At 36.6% G+C, this 21,943-nt stretch overlaps 1 protein-coding gene across 2 annotated transcripts in view; it reads left to right on the top strand.

Annotated features, from left to right (window-relative positions):
* The window catches only part of PCCA (propionyl-CoA carboxylase subunit alpha), a 355,122-nt gene that overhangs the window by 107,444 nt on the left and 225,735 nt on the right, over positions 1-21,943 (top strand). For both annotated transcript variants that reach the window (XM_067713375.1, XM_067713376.1), the window contains exon 8: positions 3,442-3,478. In XM_067713375.1, the coding sequence (XP_067569476.1) occupies positions 3,442-3,478 (37 nt within the window). The remainder of the gene's footprint in view (positions 1-3,441; positions 3,479-21,943) is intronic.

The raw sequence follows: 21,943 nt of genomic DNA, 5'->3' as shown, positions 1-21,943 counted from the left end.
AGTATTGGACACTACTGTCACTGTAGAAATAAATTGGGTGTTTAACATCAGGGAGGACTACTTGAATTTGCCCGTCTTTGTTATAGATTTTACTTCCCTTCCCTGCTCAAGAAGAACCCTGCTTACCAGCTGTAAAGAGTACTCGGATCATCTGATCCAGTGAAGGGCACTGGAGGTACAGGTGCACATTTTTGCAGTATTGCAGTGCCAGTATTAGTTCTGTATCATACAGGTTCAGAGAATGAGTGATGACCACAGGATAGGACAACCAAGGGCAGGCAGGAAAGGAACAAACTTGATAGTTGGGGGTGCGGGCTGCCCATTTTATCACATATTGCCAACCTTAACTGAGTGCTTACTATTTGCCAGACTCTGTTTTAGTGTGTTTCAGCTGTTACTAATTTCATCTTCTTAATTACCCTATGAGATATTATGTCCATCTTACAGATGAGGAAACCTAATTCCATAGAGGCATACTGGTAGGTAATGCGTTCACTGTCACTGAGCCAGCATTGGAGCCCATGCCTTTGGGCTCCAGTATCTATGCTCTTAGCTGCTGGACTTTGCTGTCTCACAGGTGGGTGCTACAGACCATTAACAGATAAATTGGGCCTGCAGAAAAAGCATCCAAGTTTTTTAGCTCCTTTTTACATTGTTGTGATCTACTTATTTGGTTATAGCAGCATCACCTATCTCTCCCATCATACTCTCTATAAAACAGAATTTTTTACTGTTTTATTCTTCAGTTGGATGATAGAGCTCACTTAATGTAAGCTGTGCTGAAATAGAGGAGTAGAAGAAATGGTTACTGGTTCTTTTGGCTTCTTTCCTCTTTCTCCATTTCTTGAACTGCTGCTGTTTTAGAATTATATAGCTTAATACTGTCCTGCAACCCTTTCCTCGTCAGATGATTGTTGGTCTTTTTCTTGTTGGTTCAATTTTTTTTTTTTTACTACAAAAATTTTTTCTACCTATAGCCCTACAGGGAAGTTACACTGTGGGATGTGTCAGTGCCGTTGAATTTGAAGCTATTGGGCTGGCCAAAAAGTTCGTTTGGGTTTTTCTGTAACATCGCGCGGCAAAACCCGAACGAACTTTTTGGCCAACCCCAACACATAGGACCTTTTTATCTCTTTAAAAGTAGTTTTGTATATGTGCTGAAAGAACATATTGGAGCTAGGTGTACTTAATAGTTTATTGTTGAAACTGATAATAGAGATTTTTAATGTCTAGTACATAATATATGCTCAATTAAATATTTTGGGATGAATGATAAGTGAAAAATTAATTTTAAAGACAGTTTGATTTTACTTGGAAGGTCATTTAGTAGAATTTGCTTTTCATAGTAAGAAAACTTAAGCATACTGATTAGTTAAAACACAAGATTGTTTTGTGGCAGTTTATCGAAGTGTTGGATTTGTAGCAGCTAAAGAATTTTTAGAAGTTTTGCTTTGTGTAAACATGTATCTCTCTGTACACAGTCCAATCATAATATGTATATATAAATACGTATTACAATATTACTAATGAACTAACATTGCCTGTTAGTTTTTTCAAGGTAATGAACCTTTTAGATAGCAGTGTTTTTTCTCTCTGAATATCTTTTGCAAATATACTATTACACGTTTGAAAGAAAAGACATGTTAAAAGTTTCCTTCTAGTCTTCTTATAATCCAGTCTCCATGAGCCAGCACTCTTCCTGTATTTTGTTCGCGAGGCACTAATTGTCCGCATTTGGCAGGTTTAACACTTCCTGACAGAGAGGCTATTAAGGGGAAGTATTCTCCAATAACTGTCACTGGCTTGAACAAAGAACCTTCAAACTCAATGTGTGGAAACCACTAACATTATTAAATGACCCTTTTCATGGATTTTTATCCCTTTAAGCTAAAATTTGGAGAATGTAAGGTCAGTGAAAACAGCAAGGTGTAATAAAGCAGTAAACCTTGATTTTTTGTGGGGGTAGAATGGAAAGTATAGATTTATCTCTGACTTGAAAACAATTGTTATTTGGAAAATCTCATTAGCAGATGTGACTGCTTGGAGTTAAAAAAAAAAAAGACTTAAAACTGATGTTGCTTTCAGGACTGCTTTGAACTTAACAAGCACCTATTTGTGGAGCAGACTGGCTAATGAAAGGAAATTAAATTTTTCTGACAACTTCCCCTGCCAACCTCCTTATTCAGGGGATGTTATTAGGTACTGAAGACTTTTAAGGAAGATTTTTTTTTTTTTTATTAGACATGAATGAAGCAGTTATAAACATCTCCCGCCCTCCCATTTTGGGGGAGGATGCTGACATGGTTACTCTACATTTTTAAAGTATTAGCTTAAAAGCTTAAAAAATACCAACCTTTACTTTGATATTTTAAAGTTATTTTCTAAAAATTCAGGCATTCTTACCAGCTGATGGTTTCAAAACATTACTGTCATTCCCTGTAATAGTTTAGTGTATGTCACTGAATTATTTAAAAAGTTAAATTTACTAGGATTTACTTGGACTTAAAATCTTTTCAGCTTTCTCTTTACTGTTATCTGGGGGAAATGTCCTGTGTTGGACGTGTTAGGTGAGAATTAATGATCAATGAAATGGTTTAGATTCAAGGGAAGTTTTGGTCCATTCAGTAGCATTGGTTGATAATTTAGCAGTAAGTAATCCTTACATTCATAAACTTTTACCTTGTGCTGTTTTATTTATTTTTATTTTTAAAATTTTTATTGAAGTAGAGTTGATTTACAGTGTTACCTTGTACTGTTTTAGAATGCCTTTTCTTTCCTTGGCTTTTTGGAAGTTTTCCCCCCACTAGATGGTTCATTGAATTTCAGGTTTTAATTTACGTTAACAAGATGTAACTGGTAAAGATAAAATATGTACCCCCCCAAAAAAATGAAATAAAAAAGAAAAAGTAATGGAGATTACTAAAGGAATTTTTTGAGGGGAACAATTGGCAATTCCTATAGATACTAGAAATTTACTTTTTTGTTTCTGGAAAATCTGTTGATCTCCTCCCAAACAATAGAGAATCAACTCCCCCTGCTGACAGAATCAAGGAAAACATGACATATAAATATCAGAGACAGAAACAAGCTGGCTGTGGACAAGCTTTAATGATCTGATTTATGGTTCAGTATTGATTGTAAACATCTAAATTCTGCCGTTAAATTCCAGCAACTGCACCAAATCACTTGGCAATTCTGGTAGTGCTTCCTGCCAGCTCATTTCAAACTGCTTTGAGTTTCTTAATATAATAAGGATGAGGTAGAATTTACATTCCACTTATGGTATTAATTTTACATTTCTCTGAATAAAAAGAGTTAGAAGCTTGTAAAATTGAACATTAAATGAATCGGAGGAGGCAGTAGTGCAATATATGACTGCCCTAAAGACATTGTGCAATGGTTGATGGGATTAATGTTGGGTCTCATTTCCTGCTTTTACAGGATGCAGATGAAGCTGTCAGAATTGCAAGGGAAATTGGTAAGTTCTTAAATTAACTTTGGTAGGATTTCTATGTCTTTTAGCAGATATGGTTGAGTAAACATGTAATACGTAATTCCCAAAGAGCAAATAATAGTTTAATAGTTTCAGGTTTCTGATTACTTGTTCCTCTGGAAGAATTTATCAGCGGAATTACCATATTCTATTATTAAAAGGAACTTTAAAGAGTAATTTGACCTTAATTATAGTTCCTTTGTAAGAGAAAATCACTGGCTAATTAAGGAATTGTCTTAATAGTTCTTGAGATTGGATGTAATGTAAATTTATATATATGTAGTTGAATGCAATTTACTAAAGGACATACGTGATTAACATGAAGATTCCGTATTTGACAAGGCTCTTCCAGTTTTTACCTTTTCCTAAGAATTTAAATATCAACTTAAAAATCTTGTTAGGAAAGAGAAAATAGGATGTGAGAACAGAATATTCTAAATTGGAGGAAAAGGTAAACTGAAGGACGTTTTAATGACTGTTTTACTTGCCTGTTGTATGTATAATTATACTGGGGCAGTGCTCCCTGACTTTTTATTTTCAAAAATATTCCTGGCACTCTTGACATTGTATTTTCAATACCTGTTAATTAAGCAAATGCATGGGCATACTGTTATCATAGATTAGTAATGCTATTAAGTAATTTTACAGTTTTATTAATCAGCTCATATTTGTTTACATTTGACAAAAATTTGTGGGTAGATGAGAGAAATTAGACAATGCTTGGTAGTTAGGAAATCACAGCATCTTAGCATTCCTGCACTGATGGGGCCAAGCTTTTCAGCATCCCACATTAACATTTCTTTAGTCCTGTTTTCTCTGATTATTTAGAATTATTTTATTCATTTGGAGAGCATTTACTTTGGCTGATTTGACTGATATAGGTCCTGGACTTAAGACCAAGCCCTAGAAAATCTTATTTTATTTGACTATAACATCTCTTCATTAATCATTTCTTCAGGCTTCAAAAAGCATCAAAAAGCATCTCAGTACTTCTCAGGAAGATTTGCTAGATTCTGAATATAGGTTGGACTACATGGAACTGATTTGTGGTTTATGTCTTTAAGAAAATCAAAAGCTTCTCTCTCTGGTTTGAAATCACTGCATTCCTCATAGCCTAAGAGGCTGTAACATGTCTGCTGGCTTTTAAGGAGACTTTCCTAAAATAATTTTATTCTGTTGTGTACTTGTAAATGTCAAAAGTCATCTTTCTAGTTCTAGTTTAGATATTATTATCATCTGTATAACAGGACATAATAATGCTGTTATCACAATAGTATCTACATAAAAAGAACAGAATATTTGGAGGAATTTAGAGAACTAAAAAGGGGTTAGGAGAAAATCTTGAATTCTGTTGGTGTGTCACAATTTTAATTATGAATCTTCAGCTCTTGAGAATTCCCTTTGTATAAGTGGCAGGTTGCTTTGCTTGCTCTTTTTTTGTTTTCCACTTTAAGGAAAAAAAAAATTGTGACCTTTAAAATAACCAGTGAATCATGGTGGGACTCTGACCAGTTCTCATCACCTGGCTTTTTCCTCCCTTACTATTTTAGTGCTGTACTTAACCACCCTCAACCCCCTTCAGTTTTTTACTTACTGAGTTTACCTAATTCAATTGAAGGCTCTTTTCTTTATATTTGGGCACATCCGTTATGGTCCTTCTTCTTTCCTGTCTTTCCTCTAGTTCTTCCCCAGTTGCTCCTTCTCATTCGTGAAATGAATGATCGCAATCATGGCTATTAAGTATAAGAGTGCTAGTGTTTTGCTTATGCTGAAAGAAAGGGAAGCCATAAAATTTGAGGCGAAGTAAAACATAATAAAGAACCAGGGTCATCAGCCTTATAAAGCTTTTGAAATTTCCCTGAAACCCCCTCTGAATCACTACCGAAACCTCCCATAAAACCTTTTCCCTCAAGTACCAGCTTCTAAAATAAGTTAAATTACATATTACTAAAGTTTCTTGGTTTTCTGTATTGTTTGGTTGATTCATCAGTTTTCTACTAATTTTATTGAGATATATCACATTTTAACTACATTATGATTTTGATGACTTCTTGTGAGTTTGTCTGAGAGTTGAATTGAACATTGATTCCCTGGGAAAATATGTTCCCAGTTCTAAACAACTGAATTATAATCAACCTTTGAACCTATCCATTTGTAGGTTGCAGATGGTCCATTTGTCATGCCTATTCACAGATTTCTCTGTTTTACTTCTTTCTGTGTTACATGGTGAAAATGAAATTGATTGTCTTTTCTGTGGTTCCCTTCTCTCTCTCATCTGTACTTCTTTTCTGGAAACAGGGATCTGGGCTACCTAAGGAGGAAACTACCGGGTTGAGCATTGATGAATTAGGTGCCTTTTGCATAATAGTAGCTCTTGTTTATGGAGCATTTTTTCCATGTAGCAGGCACTTTGTGAATGTTATTTCTAATGCTAATTCTTGGGTTAATTATTTTCATTTACATTTAAGAAACTAAGGATTAGAAATGGTAAGTAATTTGCTCAAGGTCACAGAGCTACTGACTGGTGGGCTCCTTTAAATTTAGGGTCATTTAGCTCCAAAGAGCATGGGTTTTTCAATATACTTTGGAAAACTAATGGTATTAGAGGTTGAGAGCTAAAATTTGAGTTACCACTTTGTGTAAAATAGTATAAGATACTTAATCATGTTATATGTGGAATTTAAGAATCAGACAGCCCCTTATCATTGACAGGGTGAGAGACAGTTAAGACTTAATATGTTACTTCTATGTACTTGTTTTTTGGGCTTCCTTGTCTCCCTCATTCTCACTCCTGATTTTTTCCTTTTGACCTCTCTTAAGTTTAAAGATACAGGGCTATTGATCCCCAGTTTATCTTTAACCCCAGAGATAGGCAACAGCAATCAGTAAGCTTGATTTGCATTAAAGTTTGAGCTTTTTACTGGATCAAAGGTCCTTAATACAATCAAGCCAAAATTGATTCTTAAAAGGAAAAGAATTTGTAAATCTAAACCCTGTTCTTTAACAACTTCCAGATTACTGATTGTTTTCTTTTCTTCTGCCTGTCTTCCTTACAGTCACAAATCGTACCCAATTTAAGAAAAATTTTTTTGATCCTCAGATCCACCATACTCCAAACCTGCTTCTCCCACGGTTTCTACATCTCGGTAGATGTCACTCCATTCACTCAGTGGCTAAAGCTAAAATCCAAGATCTATCCTGGTTCCTTTTCCCCTGTCATCCTATTGTCAGTCTATCAATAGATACTGTCAAGTCTTCATTCAAAATATCTCCCATATTCACTACTCACTATCTTGACTACCAACACTCTCCTCCAAACTACCATTGTTCTTGCAGGGACTATAATAGTTTTCCTACTTCTTTTCTTAAACACTTCAAAGCCATTCTTCACATAGCAGTCAGTGTGATATTTTAAAACTAAATAATACGGACACACCCCATCTCATCTCACCCAGTTGATCCCAGCTTTAAACCCGTTAATGACTTTCCATTGCACTTAGATAAAATTAAAATTCCTTACTGTGACTACAAGCCCCAAATGATTTGACACCTGCCTTTCTCTCCAATCTCATTTTATACTACTCCCTTCCTTGCCTACCATACTTCAGTCACACTGGCTTTGTTTTTTAAAATTAATTTATTTTTGGCTGCTTTGGGTCTTTGTTGCTGCGCATGGACTTTCTCTAGTTGTGGTGAGCGGGGGCTACTCTTCGTGGCTTCTCTTGTTGCGAAGCACAGGCTCTAGGCGCACGAGCTTCAGTAGTTGTGGCTCGCGGGCTCTAGAGCGCAGGCTCAGTAGTTGTGGCGCACGGGCTTACTTGCTCCGCGGCATGTGGGATCTTCCGGCACCAGGGCTCGAACCCGTGTCCCCTGCATTGGTAGGCGGATTCTTAACCACTGCGTCACCAGGGAAGTCCCTAAACTGGCTCTCTTGATTACATCAAACTTCAGGGCCTTAGAATAAGATTTTTTGGGGTGGGGTGGGAAGCCTGGAATACTCTTGCTGATATCTTCACATAGATGGCTCCTTGTAGCCTTTCATATCTTGGCTTAAATGTCATGTCTTCAAGAGAAGACACTCTAACATTACCACTCAGTAATTCTGTTTTATAACTATATTCCAAATCTCTGCAAAGTACTCATGCCTTTTGGATATTTTTCTTGTTTTTTAACTTTTTCCTCAATGTGTTATTTTGAAAATTTTAAATCATACAACATTTTGAAAGACTTTTACAATGTATACCTATATACCCAACACCAACACTCCACTATTAATCTTTTGCTAGGTTTGCTTTATCACTTATCTATCCATTGGTTAATCCATTTTAATTTTGGTGCATTTCAAAGTACATTGCAAATATCAGGATGCATCCCACTATATACTTCAACATAGATATCTTTAACTTAATTCAGTATTTGTATACAATTTGATTATCTTGAGGCAAAATTTATATACAGTAACATGAACAGGTCTGAAGTGTGTATTTGCTGATTTTGATATATGCATACCCACCCTGTGTAACCCAAAACCCCACTAAGACGTTGGACATTACTGTCACCCCAGAAAGTTCCCTCATACTCCTTCCATGTCAGTATCACCCCCTCAGATTTAGAGACAACCTGTTCTAAATTTTTATACTAATTATTTGATTTTAAAAAATTGAGATAAAATTTAAATAGTATAAAATTTGGTCTCTCAAAGTGTACAATTCAGTGTTTTTTAGTATATGCACAGGATTAATGAACCATCACCACAGGCTAATTCCAGAACATTTTCATTACCCCTAAAAGAATCTATCCATTAATATTCACTCCTTATTTCCTGGCCCCTGACAATCACCAATTTACTTTCTGTTTCTATGGATTTACCTATTGTGGATATTTCATATAAATGGAATCATAAAACATGTGACCTTTTGTATCTTTTATGTTTTCAAAGTTCATCCATGTTTTACTATATATCAATACTTCATTCCTTTTATGACCAAATAATATTCCATAGTGTGTTTATACCTCATTTTGTTTATGCATTCACCTGTGGATGGACATTGGGTTGTTTCCAGCTATTGACTATTGTAGATAGTGCTGCTGTGAATATGCATATACATGTATATGTTTGCATACCTGTTTTCAATTATTTTGGTATGTACCTAGTTGTGGAATTGCTGGTTTCGATGGTAAATCTATGTTTAACTTTTTTTTTTTCATATGTTTAACTTTTTGAGGAACCTCCGAACTGTTTTCCACAGTGGCTGAATCATTTTACATTCCTACTAGCAATGTATGAGGTTTCCAATTTCTTCACATCCTTGCCAATACTTGTTACTTTCTTTTTTCTTTCTTTTTTTTAAAAAAAAATATCATGGCCATCCTAGTATGTGTGAAATGGTATCTCACTGTGCCAGACATTGGCAGAATGGATAAAAAACATGATCCAACTCTTTGCTGTCTATGAGAAACTCACTTTAGATCCAGAGACAGAAATACATTAAAAGCGAAAGGATGGAAAAAGATATCCCATGCAAATCTTAGTCAAAGGAGAGCTGGGGTGGCTATACTAATATCAGACAAAACACACTTAAACTAAAGCCTAAAACTGTCATAAGAGACAAAGACATTATACATTGATTATTTTAAACATATTGACTATTATAAACATCTATGCACCAAACTGCAGAGATGCAAAATATATGAGGTTAAACATTGACAGAATTGAAAGGAGAAATAGATTGTTCTACAGTAATAGTTGGGGACTTCAGTAGTACAATTTAAATACTGGGTAGGATATCTACAGAGAAGATCAGTAAGGAAGTAGAGATCTTAACACTTTAAACCAATGAGACCTTACTGATATATATATATAGAACACTCTACCCAACAATAGAATACATATTTTTCTCAAGTAATTCTCTATTAAAAGGAAGAGTGAATGATTGAGTTATGACGGATATTTAAAGGAAAGGAGAAAATAGTATCAAACTAGAACAGTATCTCATAAAGTATGTTCCTTGTCCAGCAATATTCCTGGGACTTAGTTTGATGTGGAAGTATCCGCCTGCCCCTTTTATTGAATTATCTTGATGGGTTGCTCTTCTCTTAAAATAGTGTGGGGCTCCCTCCATTAAGTAAATTCTGTCTTTGCAAATGTTTGCTTTATGTTCATCTGGTTACTGTTTTATAGTAAAATTGACCATGGGTTAGTTTCCTTTGTATTTCTTGTACTTAAGACAATGATCATTGCATAGTATATATTCAGCAAATGGTTATTCAGTGAATGAACCAAAATAGAAACTTATATATAAGTATGGAAATGAAGTAAGTGGTCATACATTTTAAAGGTTTTTTTTTTCATAGTGTTCATAGATCATGATTTGACAATAATTTTCTCACTGTTTTTCCTTAATCTCCAGTTTTGTAATGGAGATGCCTGGGAAATAGGAATATTAAGTAAACCATGATAAACTCTCAGCAAATAGATAACTAAAAAAAAAAAATCTAGGGCTTCCCTGGTGGTGCAGTGGTTGAGAGTCCGCCTGCCGATGCAGGGGACGGACATGGGTTCGTGCCCTGGTCCGGGAAGATCCCACGTGCCGCGGAGCGGCTGGGCCCGTGAGCTGTGGCCACTGAACCTGTGCGTCCGGAGCCTGTGCTCCTCAACGGGAGAGGCCACAACAGTGAGAGGCCTGCGTACTGAAAAAAAAAAAAAAAAACTACAATTATTTAAGTAAATTTAGTATGTGGTTGTTAATGACTATAGCTCATCAATTCATATAGGCTGTCCTTGGATTCACTAGGCAGGACTAAAGGAAGTTTTTAGGGATCTAAGATTTAAATGTATGAGAGTCTTTTCCTGAACCTTATTGCCTTCACACTAAGTGTAGACGTGATATCTTCACATTCTTTGCAAGTTATGGTCTCCCATATGCCTTGGCCTCTGACTCTGATAAGTGTATAGGAATTGCTTTGTCTCTTCTTCTCTGCCCTGGCTATTTTTTTCCTTGTCCTTTGCCTCTTCTTCTCATCTTCCTTTTGGCATGGTATAACGTTAAAAAAAGGTTGCTCTTTTTTTTTTTTTTGGTATAAAAGAACAAATTTTTCATGCTAAAGATGGATAGAAATACTTAGCTAAGCCCTGAAATCTTTTATTTCTTTTATTTATTTCATGCTGCTTAGAAAACTTTTCACATGTAGTGTATGACTTTGTGGTTAAAGATATATTGAGGAAGCCTTTGAAAAGATATTACAATTTATACCTTTTTCATAATCTTATGTAACATTAATTCATTTTCCAATTTGGTCCTCAGTAGAAGACACATTTACTATCCATCTATCTATTTATTTATGAGATTTATTAAGAAATGCCTAAGGTTGAAGAAAATGGTGTTAAAGTATTCTTTGTAAAATTCATTAAAGAATGAGGTTTTTATTTTGCAGTTTTCCTATTATTGAAGTAATGCATGCAGTCATTTAAGGTTAGAATGATAGTCCTGGGAGTTGGGAACGTGTATTCCACGTCCCTTCTTTCTTTCCCATTGTCACTTGGGTACTTACATTTTCTTTTATTACTCCAGTATATGCATTTTGGGTTTAAGCATGATTTCACAAGTTCTCTCTCTGTATTTTACCATGTCATATTTGTTTCCACTGCCTCCCTCTCTTTGTTTTTTTGTAGTTCATTCTTGCATGCCTTTTCTTTTTTCTGTTACTCTATTGCAAAAGGCTCTGCGTAGTGTTCGGACACTAATGTGAAGACATTAAGACTGGTTTTTGTTTGGAAACTTTCTGTCTGTGAACCCACTCTGCTCTAATCTATACACTGACGTGTGCTTAATTTCTGATCCCTGGATCAGAGTTAGGGATCTAGTATTTTTTATTTGCCCGAATAGAGGGAAATAGGTAGACCAGATCAGTTTTTCCCAGAAAAATGTAATTGCCTTTCTTTGCCATATTAAAACAAAATACTGTTATGTATTGGTTTACTTTCTTATAACACAGCTTGATTATACTTTATGTGTATAATGTTAGTTCATTCTTATTTAAACTCAGTGTATTTATATAGTTATTTATGTATTTATGTGTGCATGGCTATCTTAGGAAAGGCAAAATATCCTGTGTCCACTTCACCCTTTTTCATTTTCCAGTGGTAAAAACTCAGTGATAATAAATATCACCTACACATACCTTTGTTAGAGGTTGTGTATATCTGTGGTAGTAGTAGATACGAATAATTCATAGTTGGACTGCAACACATATATGTTTACATTCTAGCTACGGGATAATTATGGACCGCAGATAAATACAAATATGCATCACCTCAGTCTGAAGTGTGCTAAACCAAAGTTATACCAAAACTAAATTGATAATGATAAAACTAAACGAACTATATAACTAATTTGTAATTAAAAGACAACAGTAAAAAGTGGAAAATTATGACCAAATAAACACAACATGGGAAATGCATTGATGATGGAATTTATTTTCCCAAATTGCTTGGAACTATCTCTTTGTATTCACAATAGGAACTTTTCAGCGTAGCCAAGTGTTGCATGACAGCCAAATTGCCCAGTAGATTGTGAATTACATTTCCTCGGAAAACGTAGTAATGTGCTAATTTTTATTTGAGTCTATGCAATTGTCATTAGTTTATCAGAGTTCCAGTATTTCATATTTTTATTGCCCTTCGCATGTGACCTTAAACAACAAAAATTTACATTTTCTTTATCCTACATGTTTACTTCCCATTGGTAAGATTGTGGGGTGGGGAGGAGTTCTGTGCCATCTGAAACGGCCTGGATCACAGAGGCAGGAAGTAGAGGGGTCTCGATTTTGATCAGCAGTGAGGCTTTCTCTGTGGCTCAGCATTCACTATTATATTGCGTTATGTGGTTTTTCCATTTGCATATCACTGTCAGCATTTCCTAAATCTTGAATTCATCAGCTTTTCTCCATTTATCCTACTGTTGTCTTTGTTTAAGCTAGTGTCATCTCTTGCCTAGATCACTGTAACAGCCTTCCAAATGTGCTCCTCTGCCACAGATTGGATACCTGTCTTAGAAGCAGACTCTGGAATTTTATTGGGGAGTATTTTTGGGACCAACACATGTGAGGGAGTGAAAGAAACTGGATTGAAGGAGAAGTTGAATTGAGTTGAGATGCAGACTCAACAAAGGCCTTAGCTAATCCTAGAGAGAATTCTGCATACTGGTTGGTCTTTTATAGTTGTCTCAAGTTGGGCATATCTTGGTTGTTTCTAGGTTTTGGCAATTATGAATAGAGGTGCTATAAACATTTGTGCACAAGTTTTTGTGTGGACATAAATTTTCAACTCAGTTGGGTAAGTATCTAGGACTACAACTGCTGGGTCACGTGGTAAGACTATACTTAGCTTTAGGTAGGATCACTTTTCATTCCCACCATCTGAGAGTAAGTTTCCTGTTGCTCTGCATCTTTGATAGCATTCGGTGTTGTCAGTATTTTGGATATTAGCCATTCTAATAGGTGTGTAGTAGTATCTCATTGTTGTTTCAATTTGGATTTCCCTGATGACATAGGATGTTGAAGATCTTTTCATATGCTTATTTGAGTTTTAAGAGCTCTGTATATTTTAGATACAAATTCTCTATCAGATATGTTTTACAGATATTTTCTCTTAGGCTGTGACTTGGGTCTGCATTCTCTTAAGAGTGTTTTTGCAGAGCAGAAGTGTTTAATTTTAATAAAGTCCAATTTATCAATGTTTTTCTTTCATGGATTGTACTTTTGGTGTTGTTTGTAAAAACTTATCGCCAAACCAAAGGTCACCTAGATTTTCTCTTATTTATTTTCTAGACATTTTATTGTTTAGCATTGTATAGTTGGGTCTACAGTCCGCTTTGAGTTAACTTTTGTGAAATGTATAAGGACTGTGTCTAGATTCATTTTTTTGCCTATGGATGTCCAGTTGTTCTAGTACCATTTGTTGAAGAGACTGTCCTTTCTCCATTGAGCTGCTTTTGCTTTCTTGTCAAGGATCAGTTGACTGTATTTGTGTGGGTTTATTTCCAGGCTTTTTATGCTATTCCACTGATTGATTTGTCTGTTCTTTTACCAATATCATGGTGATTTTATTACTTAGCTTTATAGTAAGTCTTGAAGTTGGGTAATGTCAGTCTTTCATGTTTGTTACCCTCTTTTAATATTGTGTTGGCCATTATGGGTCTCTTGCTTTTCTATATAAATGTTAAAGTCTTTTTGTTGATATACACAAAATAACGTGCTGGGATTTTGGTTGGGATTGCATTGAATCTATAGATCAGTTTGGGGAGAATTGGTATCTCAACAGTATTGAGTCTTCCTATCCATGCACGTGGAATCTTTCTCCATTTATTTAGGTCTTCCTTAATTTCATTTATCAGCGTTTTGTAGTTTTCCACATATAGATACTGTACATATTTTGTTAGATTTATGCCTAAGTATTTTATTTTGAAGGGGGCTAATGTAAACGGTATGGTGTTTTTATTTTTATTTTGTATTTTTTTTTTTTTGCGGTATGAGGGCCTCTCACTATTGTGGCCTCTCCCGCTGCGGAGCACAGGCTCCGGACGCGCAGGCCCAGCGGCCACGGCTCACGGGCCCAGCCGCTCCGTGGCACGCAGGATCCTCCTGGACCGGGGCATGAACCCGCGTCCCCTGTATCAGTAGGCGGACTCCCAACCACTGTGCCACCAGGGAAGCCCGGTATGGTGTTTTTAACTTCAAGTTTTAATTGCTGGTATTTGGGAATGCAGTCAACTTTTGTACGTTAACCTTGTGTCCTGCAACTTGGCTATAATCACAATAGTTTTAGAAGATTTGTTTTGGTGGTGGTCGTTGTTGATTCTTTGAGATTTTCTTCATAGACAGTTTTATTTCCTGCTAATGAAGTTGTATTTCTTTCTTCCCAATTTGTTTACCTTTTTCTTGTCTTATTGCATAAGGTAGGTCCTGTAGTAAGATACTGAATAGGAGTGGTAAGAAAGGACATCCTTACCTTGTTCCTGATCTTAGGGAGAAAGCATCTAGATTCTCACCATTAAGTATGAGGTTAGCTGTAGACATTTTGTAGATGTTCTTTATGAAGTCTAAGAAGTTTCCTTCTGTTCCTAGCTTGCTGAACTCAATACTGTTGGATTTTGTGAAATGCCTTTTCTGCATCTGCTGATATGGTCATATAGTTTTTCTTCTTTAACCTATTGATGAGGTAGATTAACTGGTTTTTGAACGTGGAACTAGCCTTGCATACCTGGCATAAATCCCATTTGGTCATGGTATAATTCTTTCTGTACACTGTTGCATTTTTCTTTTCAGTCATTTTATTTTTAAACCTGGAAATTCCATTTTTAATTTCTAAATATTTTCTGTTTCTCTCCTCATCATGATCTTTTTCCTTTAACTCCGTTCCCATGCTTACAGTGTTTGTAATGACTGTAATTTGTAATAGGATTGTAATAGCTGTTTTAAGGTTCTTCATTTCTGGGTTTGTTTCTGTTGACTATTTTCCTTCTGTGTGGATCACATTTTGCCTCCAAACATGTCTCTTAATTTTTTATTGGATTGTAGACATTGTGAATGTTAAATATTGTATTTGGATTTTCTTATTTCTATTTAAAAGATGTTCAAGTTTATTTTGTTTGATAGATAAGTTAATTGATGTTCAGATTGATACCTTTTAGACTTTTTTTTAAAGCTTTCTTAGGGCAAGTCTAACATACCTTTTTTGTGGTATTCTGACTCAACAAGTATATGTTAGGCTATCTCTCTTTACCTTCTACACTTCCTATCTGTGAGTTCATAATTTCTATTTCATTATACATCTGTGGTTCTTACATGTATGGCTTATTCATCCATGTAAACCCTTAGCGTTTTAGGCAGGAGAGAGAGGTGTTCCTATATTTATTTACTTTATTTATATATATATATATATATATATTATTTATTTATTAAAGAAATTTTGCTGACCTCTTTGTAGTTTGATGGGACCAATTGTACTGGTAGGGGGCTCTGTTAGGAGGCTACTACAGGAGTCCTATGAAGAGATTTGGTAGTTTGTATTAAGTACAGTGATAATGGAGATAAAATTGGAGAAATTGGACTTGTTAAAAATAAAGACTTCATAAGAGTTGCATACCATCCAGCGGTTGTACTCCTAGACATATGCTCCAGGAACCTCTTGCCCAGTATTCCAAGCAATGCCTACAAAAAAATTCATGGGAGCATTGTGTGTATAGATCTGAATGTTCACTCACAGTAGAATGATTAATGCTTCAGTATGCTTATACCGTGAAATATTTCACATCAGTAAAAATAAATGATTTGCAACTACTGAAATTAATTAGTACATTTACTTGGTGATTATTATTTTTCATGTTATTCTTCAGGCACTCTTTTAGCTACTGGAGAAGCAATACTGAGGAAGGCAAAAAAAACTGTATCTTCATTTTTTAAACTCATTTTACTTCAAACAATGTAGAAATTAGTTAAAGCAAGAATCATTAATGTTTATTATTACTATTGGTTGAAATATTGAGTATAGGATAGTCACAGTTTCCAAGTTTCCAGTCTACAGATCATTTGTTAATTGCAAATGGAAAATGTTATTTCATGAGGAAATTTAATGGACACCATCTTATCAAGTAATCAAACCTAATTTTATGAGGAAAAGGACAAATGGACTTTTTTTTTTTCCTTTGCTTTCTTGTGTAATTTAAGACTGAGGGTATAGCATCAGCTGTAGAGTATTAAATTTTTAAAAAAATTCTGACTCTAGGGCTTCCCTGGTGGCGCAGTGGTTGAGAGTCTGCCTGCTAATGCAGGGGACACGGGTTCGTGCCCCGGTCCGGGAAGATTCCACATGCCGCGGAGCGGCTGGGCCCATGAGCCATGGCCGCTGAGCCTGCGCGTCCGGAGCCTGTGCTCTGCAACGGGAGAGGCCACAACAGTGAGAGGCCCGCATACTGCAAAAAAAAAAAAAAAAAAAAAAAAAAAATTCTGACTCTAATAATGAGAAAACAATCAGGTAAATTCAAATTGTGGACCACTCGATACAAAAACCACCTTGGATTTTTCAAAAATTCCCCTCCCCCAACCCGAAAAGGTAAGTGAACTGTTTTACATTAAAGGAGAGTAAAGGAATATAACAAATATTAATATAATGCATAATACTTGTATTTATAATTTTCATCTGGGGATTTCCTTCCTGTCTGTCTTAGGCTTTTTCCCCCCTGATTTTTTGGTTTTCTCTTCTGACGTTCCATTATCAGAGCCTGTTCTGCCCATCTAGAGGACTGTTTTACTCTCTGAAACAACTTTCATTTCCTTTTACTTTGAACCTTTTCTTTAGGGAAATAAAGACCTTGTATAAGTGTTTCCTAATTTTTTTTAAAATTAATTAATTAATTTATTTTTGGCTGCGCTGGGTCTTTGTTGCTGTGCGCGGGCTTTTCTCCAGTTGCGGCGAGTGGGGGCTACTCTTCATTGCGCTGCACGGGCTTCTCATTGCGGTGGCTTCTCTTGTTGTGGAGCACAGGCTCTAGGCGCGCGGGCTTCAGTAGTTGTGGCATTCAGGCTCAGTAGTTATGGCTCGCAGGCTCTAGAGTGCAGGCTCCGTAGTTGTGGCGCACGGGCTTAGTTGCTCTGCGGCAGGTAGGATCCTCCCGGACCAGGTCTCAAACCTGTGTCCCCTGCACTGGCAGGTGGATTCTTAACCACTGTGCCACCAGGGAAGTCCCCTAATTGTTTTTAAAAGAAGACCAAAAAAAAAAAAAAAAAAAATCACAACTTCTGTTTGACCCTTGAGAGATTTCTGGTTAGTGCCACCAAATTAGGAATTAGGACATTTCCCAAGAAATATTTCACTTTTTCCTTCTTTTTACTTTTCCTTCTCCATCAGTCATTATAGTCTATGAAATTTTTATTCAAGAAACTGTAGGTGAAAAAACTACCTAAGATTATTATATGACTCATGATTTTTATATCATTAAGATGTCATTTCATCAGCCTTTAAGTTATCAGTTTATGCCACCCTGTATAGGAGCAGGTTTTGCTTGAAGGGGGTTGGGTGGGGGGGGGATTATGTAGTGTGTGTCTTGTATAGCTCAACATGGTGCTATTAGTTGGTCAAGAAAAATTGTTTCTTTAGGCTTGGAATCCATAACTGTCACTAAATGGGAAAGCACCTAAGCTCCTAGAGGCTTCCTTTATTCCCCTGTCATCCATATCCTAACTATCAATACGTCATGCTGACTCTACCTCTGAAACAACCTTCAAGTCTCTGTCTTTCTCTTTCTCTGTATCTACAGCCAAGTTCAGGTTACAGCTCGCTCTCTGCTGGACCACCACAAAGCTTCCTAATCAGTCTCCTTTCTCCCATCTTCGCCCTTTTTCTTTCTTTCTTTCTTTCTTTTTTTTTTTTTTTTTTTGCAGTACGCGGGCCTCTCACCACTGTGGCCTCTCCCGCTGCGGAGCACAGGCTCCGGACGCGCAGGCCCAGCGGCCATGGCCCACGGGCCCAGCCGCTCCGCGGCATGCGGGATCCTCCCAGACCAGGGCACAAACCCGCGTCCCCTGCATAGGCAGGCGGACTCTCAACCACTGCGCCACCAGGGAAACCCTATTCGCCCTTTTTCAATTCATACGTTGCAGAGCAGCCAAAGTGATCTTAAAAAATTAGGACTACATTAGGTCAATGTCCTCTCCTATATAACCTTTCCAACTTGTTCCTTCTGTCAGGAATATTCTGCCGTCATTGATTTTTCAGAGGACTTGCTCTAGCTTGTCAATTTAAGTCTCAGTTTAAATATCAGTTTTCTCAGTGAAGCCGTTTCTGGGAAAAGTAACATTAATCATTCTGAATCACATCCCTCTGTTGTTTTTATTGTAGCAACTATCACCACTTAATGTGTTTCACACACACACAAACACTTAGGTGCATGTATATTTACATATAGTTCTCTACTAGATACCAAATATAGTAAGTGCCAGAAGAGCAGATAATTTTCTGAATTGTTCATCTTTGTATCCCCTGGAGCCAAGTCTGTGTTTGGCACAAAGTATTTATTCAGTGAATATTTTTGAGTTGATGAATGAGAATTTGATGGTAGAGTTAGAAAGAGGATTGCTGCTTATGATAGAAAGTAAGACATACTGATTGCTGGGAGGAAAGGAAACCAGAGAAGTTATCTTGTCCTGCAGTTAAACCTGCCCTTCCTTGAAGGTTGAGTACAGAAAAGTAGGAATAGAAACCTTTTAGTACTTTGGTACTAAGTTTCTGTTTTTTTTTTTTTTTTTTTGCGGTACGCGGGCCTCTCACTGCTGTGGCCTCTCCCGTTGCGGAGCACAGGGTCCGGATGTGCAGGCCCAGCGGCCATGGCTCATGGGCCCAGCCGCTCCGCGGCATGCGGGATCCTCCCGGACCAGAGCACGAACCTGTGTCCCCTGCATCAGCAGGCGGACTCCCAACCACTGCACCACCAGGGAAGCCCTAAGTTTCTGTTAAAAAAAAAAAAAAAAAAAAAAATTTAACATTTTTCTCACATAGTACTTAGTAGATATCTTTTTGGAAGCATCATGCAGAATGGAAATAAGGAATGTAGACTTTGTGCATGTTGGAGTTGGGGTGTTAGAAAGAGTGGGGCATGTATCTCTGGGTCTGGGAGGGGAGGTCAGGTAGTGGGGAGTAGGCGTTCAATGAGAGGATGGAAAAGGTGAGGAAATATCTGTGAACAGCACTAGGACCTGAGGGTTTTTTTTGTTTTTTAAGCCATCTTATCATACCAGGAGATTCGTCTCCTTTTAAAAACCTTGGAGAATTTGTTTTGTTATGATAAGGAAGGTTGTTCTGTTTCAAACATATGTCAACTGAAGAATATAAAATTAAAGAAATGTGTTCTAGACAAAAGTTGAACAGAGGAGTAAGTACTCCAGTGGATTAAAAAAAAAATGTGAGAGAACATTAGTGGATATTTCATACCCAGGCTGGGAAAAGAGAGGAAGCAATAGCCATCAACTTGATCATTTCTGATTTTTTCCGGGATTGTCAACTTTTGACTGAATCTTTTTTTTTCCCTTTTTTGTCCAGTTCCTGGCACCCCATGGCTTACCCTAATTAGAGCCACAGGCACAATAAGAAAGAAGGGATGACGGACTGGGCTTTTTGATATTATTTAATATCATCTGTGTGGAATATTCTTTTACCTGCTTTCCAAATAGCTAGATCTCATTTCTCCATGGCATGGTGACAGCATAAAAATATGTACTGTCTGAAATTTAATGACTTACTTGGCGTAAGAAATTGAGTAGAATACCTTACCATTATATTATTTTCAATTATAGCTCAAAAATTATATTAAGTTTGTGACTGTAATGTCCCTAACTTCTACCAGTTTCTCCCTCTCTCCCAGTTGTTTAATATTTGGCTTGTTAAATTTTTGTCAGGGAGTCTTCTCTTCTGGGTTATATGTATTCACAGGTCTAACACTGCATTGCCTCCTTTGGAGAGACCATATTGCAATTGTCTTATTATATATTGGCCTGTTGCCTGACAATTTCTCACCTTTTCTGAACATACAATAGTTTCTTGTTGACAAATTATTTTATGTGTTTTGTTTTGCCATCTAGTTCCTTGTTACCAAGGACAATTTCCCAATCTTATTTTGAACCTTACAAATCCCTATATAGTCCAGGGTCCATAGATGAATAAATGACTAAGATGAGATTAATACTGGAATCAGAATAACTGCAAATTTCCTAATCCTCAGCGGGAACTGAAAATAGTAGAGATATGGGATGTGGATATCATACCTCTAGTGGTTTCCTGTTCACATGGATAAATAGTTTTTGATGGTGAATTGATGACATGTTTTTTGGGGATAAAAAAGACCTTAAGTTTTTAAAAGGATTTCTCAGGCATGTTGGTTTCTAATTTTTGGATATTGTTTCTTCACTGCTCAAAAACAAGCTAATTCTTCTTTACTGATCTCAGTCTAATTCCTTTATGTGGTACTCATTGTGAGGCTGCAGCACTGAACAAGACAGACACCGTTCTTATTACTCTCAAGCAGGATCTGTAGCATGCAAGAGTGTGTAGCGTAATGTGCACCCAGTTTATGTTTTGAGTTCTCTTTTCCTCTGCCATCCTACAGATGCTCTGTGTGCTTCAAATTGTTTCAGTCCTTTCTTAAACCTGTCCTGTGCTTACCCCGCCTCCATTTCTGCTGTTCCTGCCTAACACGTTCATGTCCTGTCGTCCTTCATAGCCTCATATAAATGGCCCTATCTATAATATGCTTTTCTTAATCCCTTTTCTCTTACCTTCCTGTGATTCTTCTCTGAATTCCCATTGAGAGAATTATTTGGGTACTTCCCCTCTTTCTTCCTAGATTATAAGGCTCCCAGTGTGAAAGTACTATGTTCATCTTTCTTGTTCTTACTGCACTTAGTATTTATTGCTTTTAAAATGCTGTCCCACATAAGTCTATCTCACATAAACGTAACCAACATCAGAATTTTAAAAATTTAATTACTTATGAATCACTTAGGAAGCAAGTGCCATTTTAGCTAAGTTGAAGTTAAGTGATGTTTTGTGGTTTAGGGGGTCAAAGGTCTGTGACACTTGGCCCTGTCTTCCCTTTTCGTGAAGATCCTATAGCTAGAGTGTAGTGCTATTAGAGCATCACAGGTCAGGAAGAGTCTTTTAAGGGCTCACTGACCTCTTCTTTCTTCAGAAAAGATCATAAACAAGTGGTCTCAGACATGAGTATTTCCACCTTATTGTCGGAGAACCTCTAAACAAAGAGACTTCACAGCTTTTCTTGATAAATCATTGTAGATGACTCATGCTGTCAGAAATTTTACTTTATAATAACTACTCTAAATACGCAATCCTCTTTACCAACAACAATTTTATTAATTTTCTCTTATAAAACGTTGGCTGGAAATGTCCTTTGTTTTGGGCCTGACTTTGTATTTTCATAATATTCCCGAAGTCTAGATATTCATTGCCTGTTGACTGAGTGGAGTAGTGCCGTAGCTTCTCTACTGATATCAGCGAGCTCTGCATCTTCTGCTCCAGGCATAATATACCAGCCATGGCTTGATTTTTCCCAAAGCCATCATGTCAGTTCTTGCAGATAAAAGCTGCAGGGGTTCCCTGTGATTTTTCAGATGAAAATACCTCAAATACCTGTAAACCATTACTTTTGAAAAAAAGGGAATTTAATTTGTTATGTATGCAAACAGCAGTTTTGGGGAATCAAAAGAATGCGTGTGTGCGTGCGCGCACACACGTGTGCGTGTGTGTTTCCTTAATGCTATAAAAGTTGTTTCTTATATCCTTGGTTAATACTGTATTTATTTCCATTTTTGGAATCCACTTTCAAATTATGTTTTCTTAGCTTTTTATTTCATTATTGGGGAAAATGTTATATTTATTGATAC

This window comes from Pseudorca crassidens, chromosome 18 (assembly GCF_039906515.1).
Source record: "Pseudorca crassidens isolate mPseCra1 chromosome 18, mPseCra1.hap1, whole genome shotgun sequence".
In the NCBI taxonomy this organism is placed as follows: Eukaryota; Metazoa; Chordata; class Mammalia; order Artiodactyla; family Delphinidae; genus Pseudorca; species Pseudorca crassidens.
This window is presented reverse-complemented; position numbering and strand designations above follow the sequence as displayed.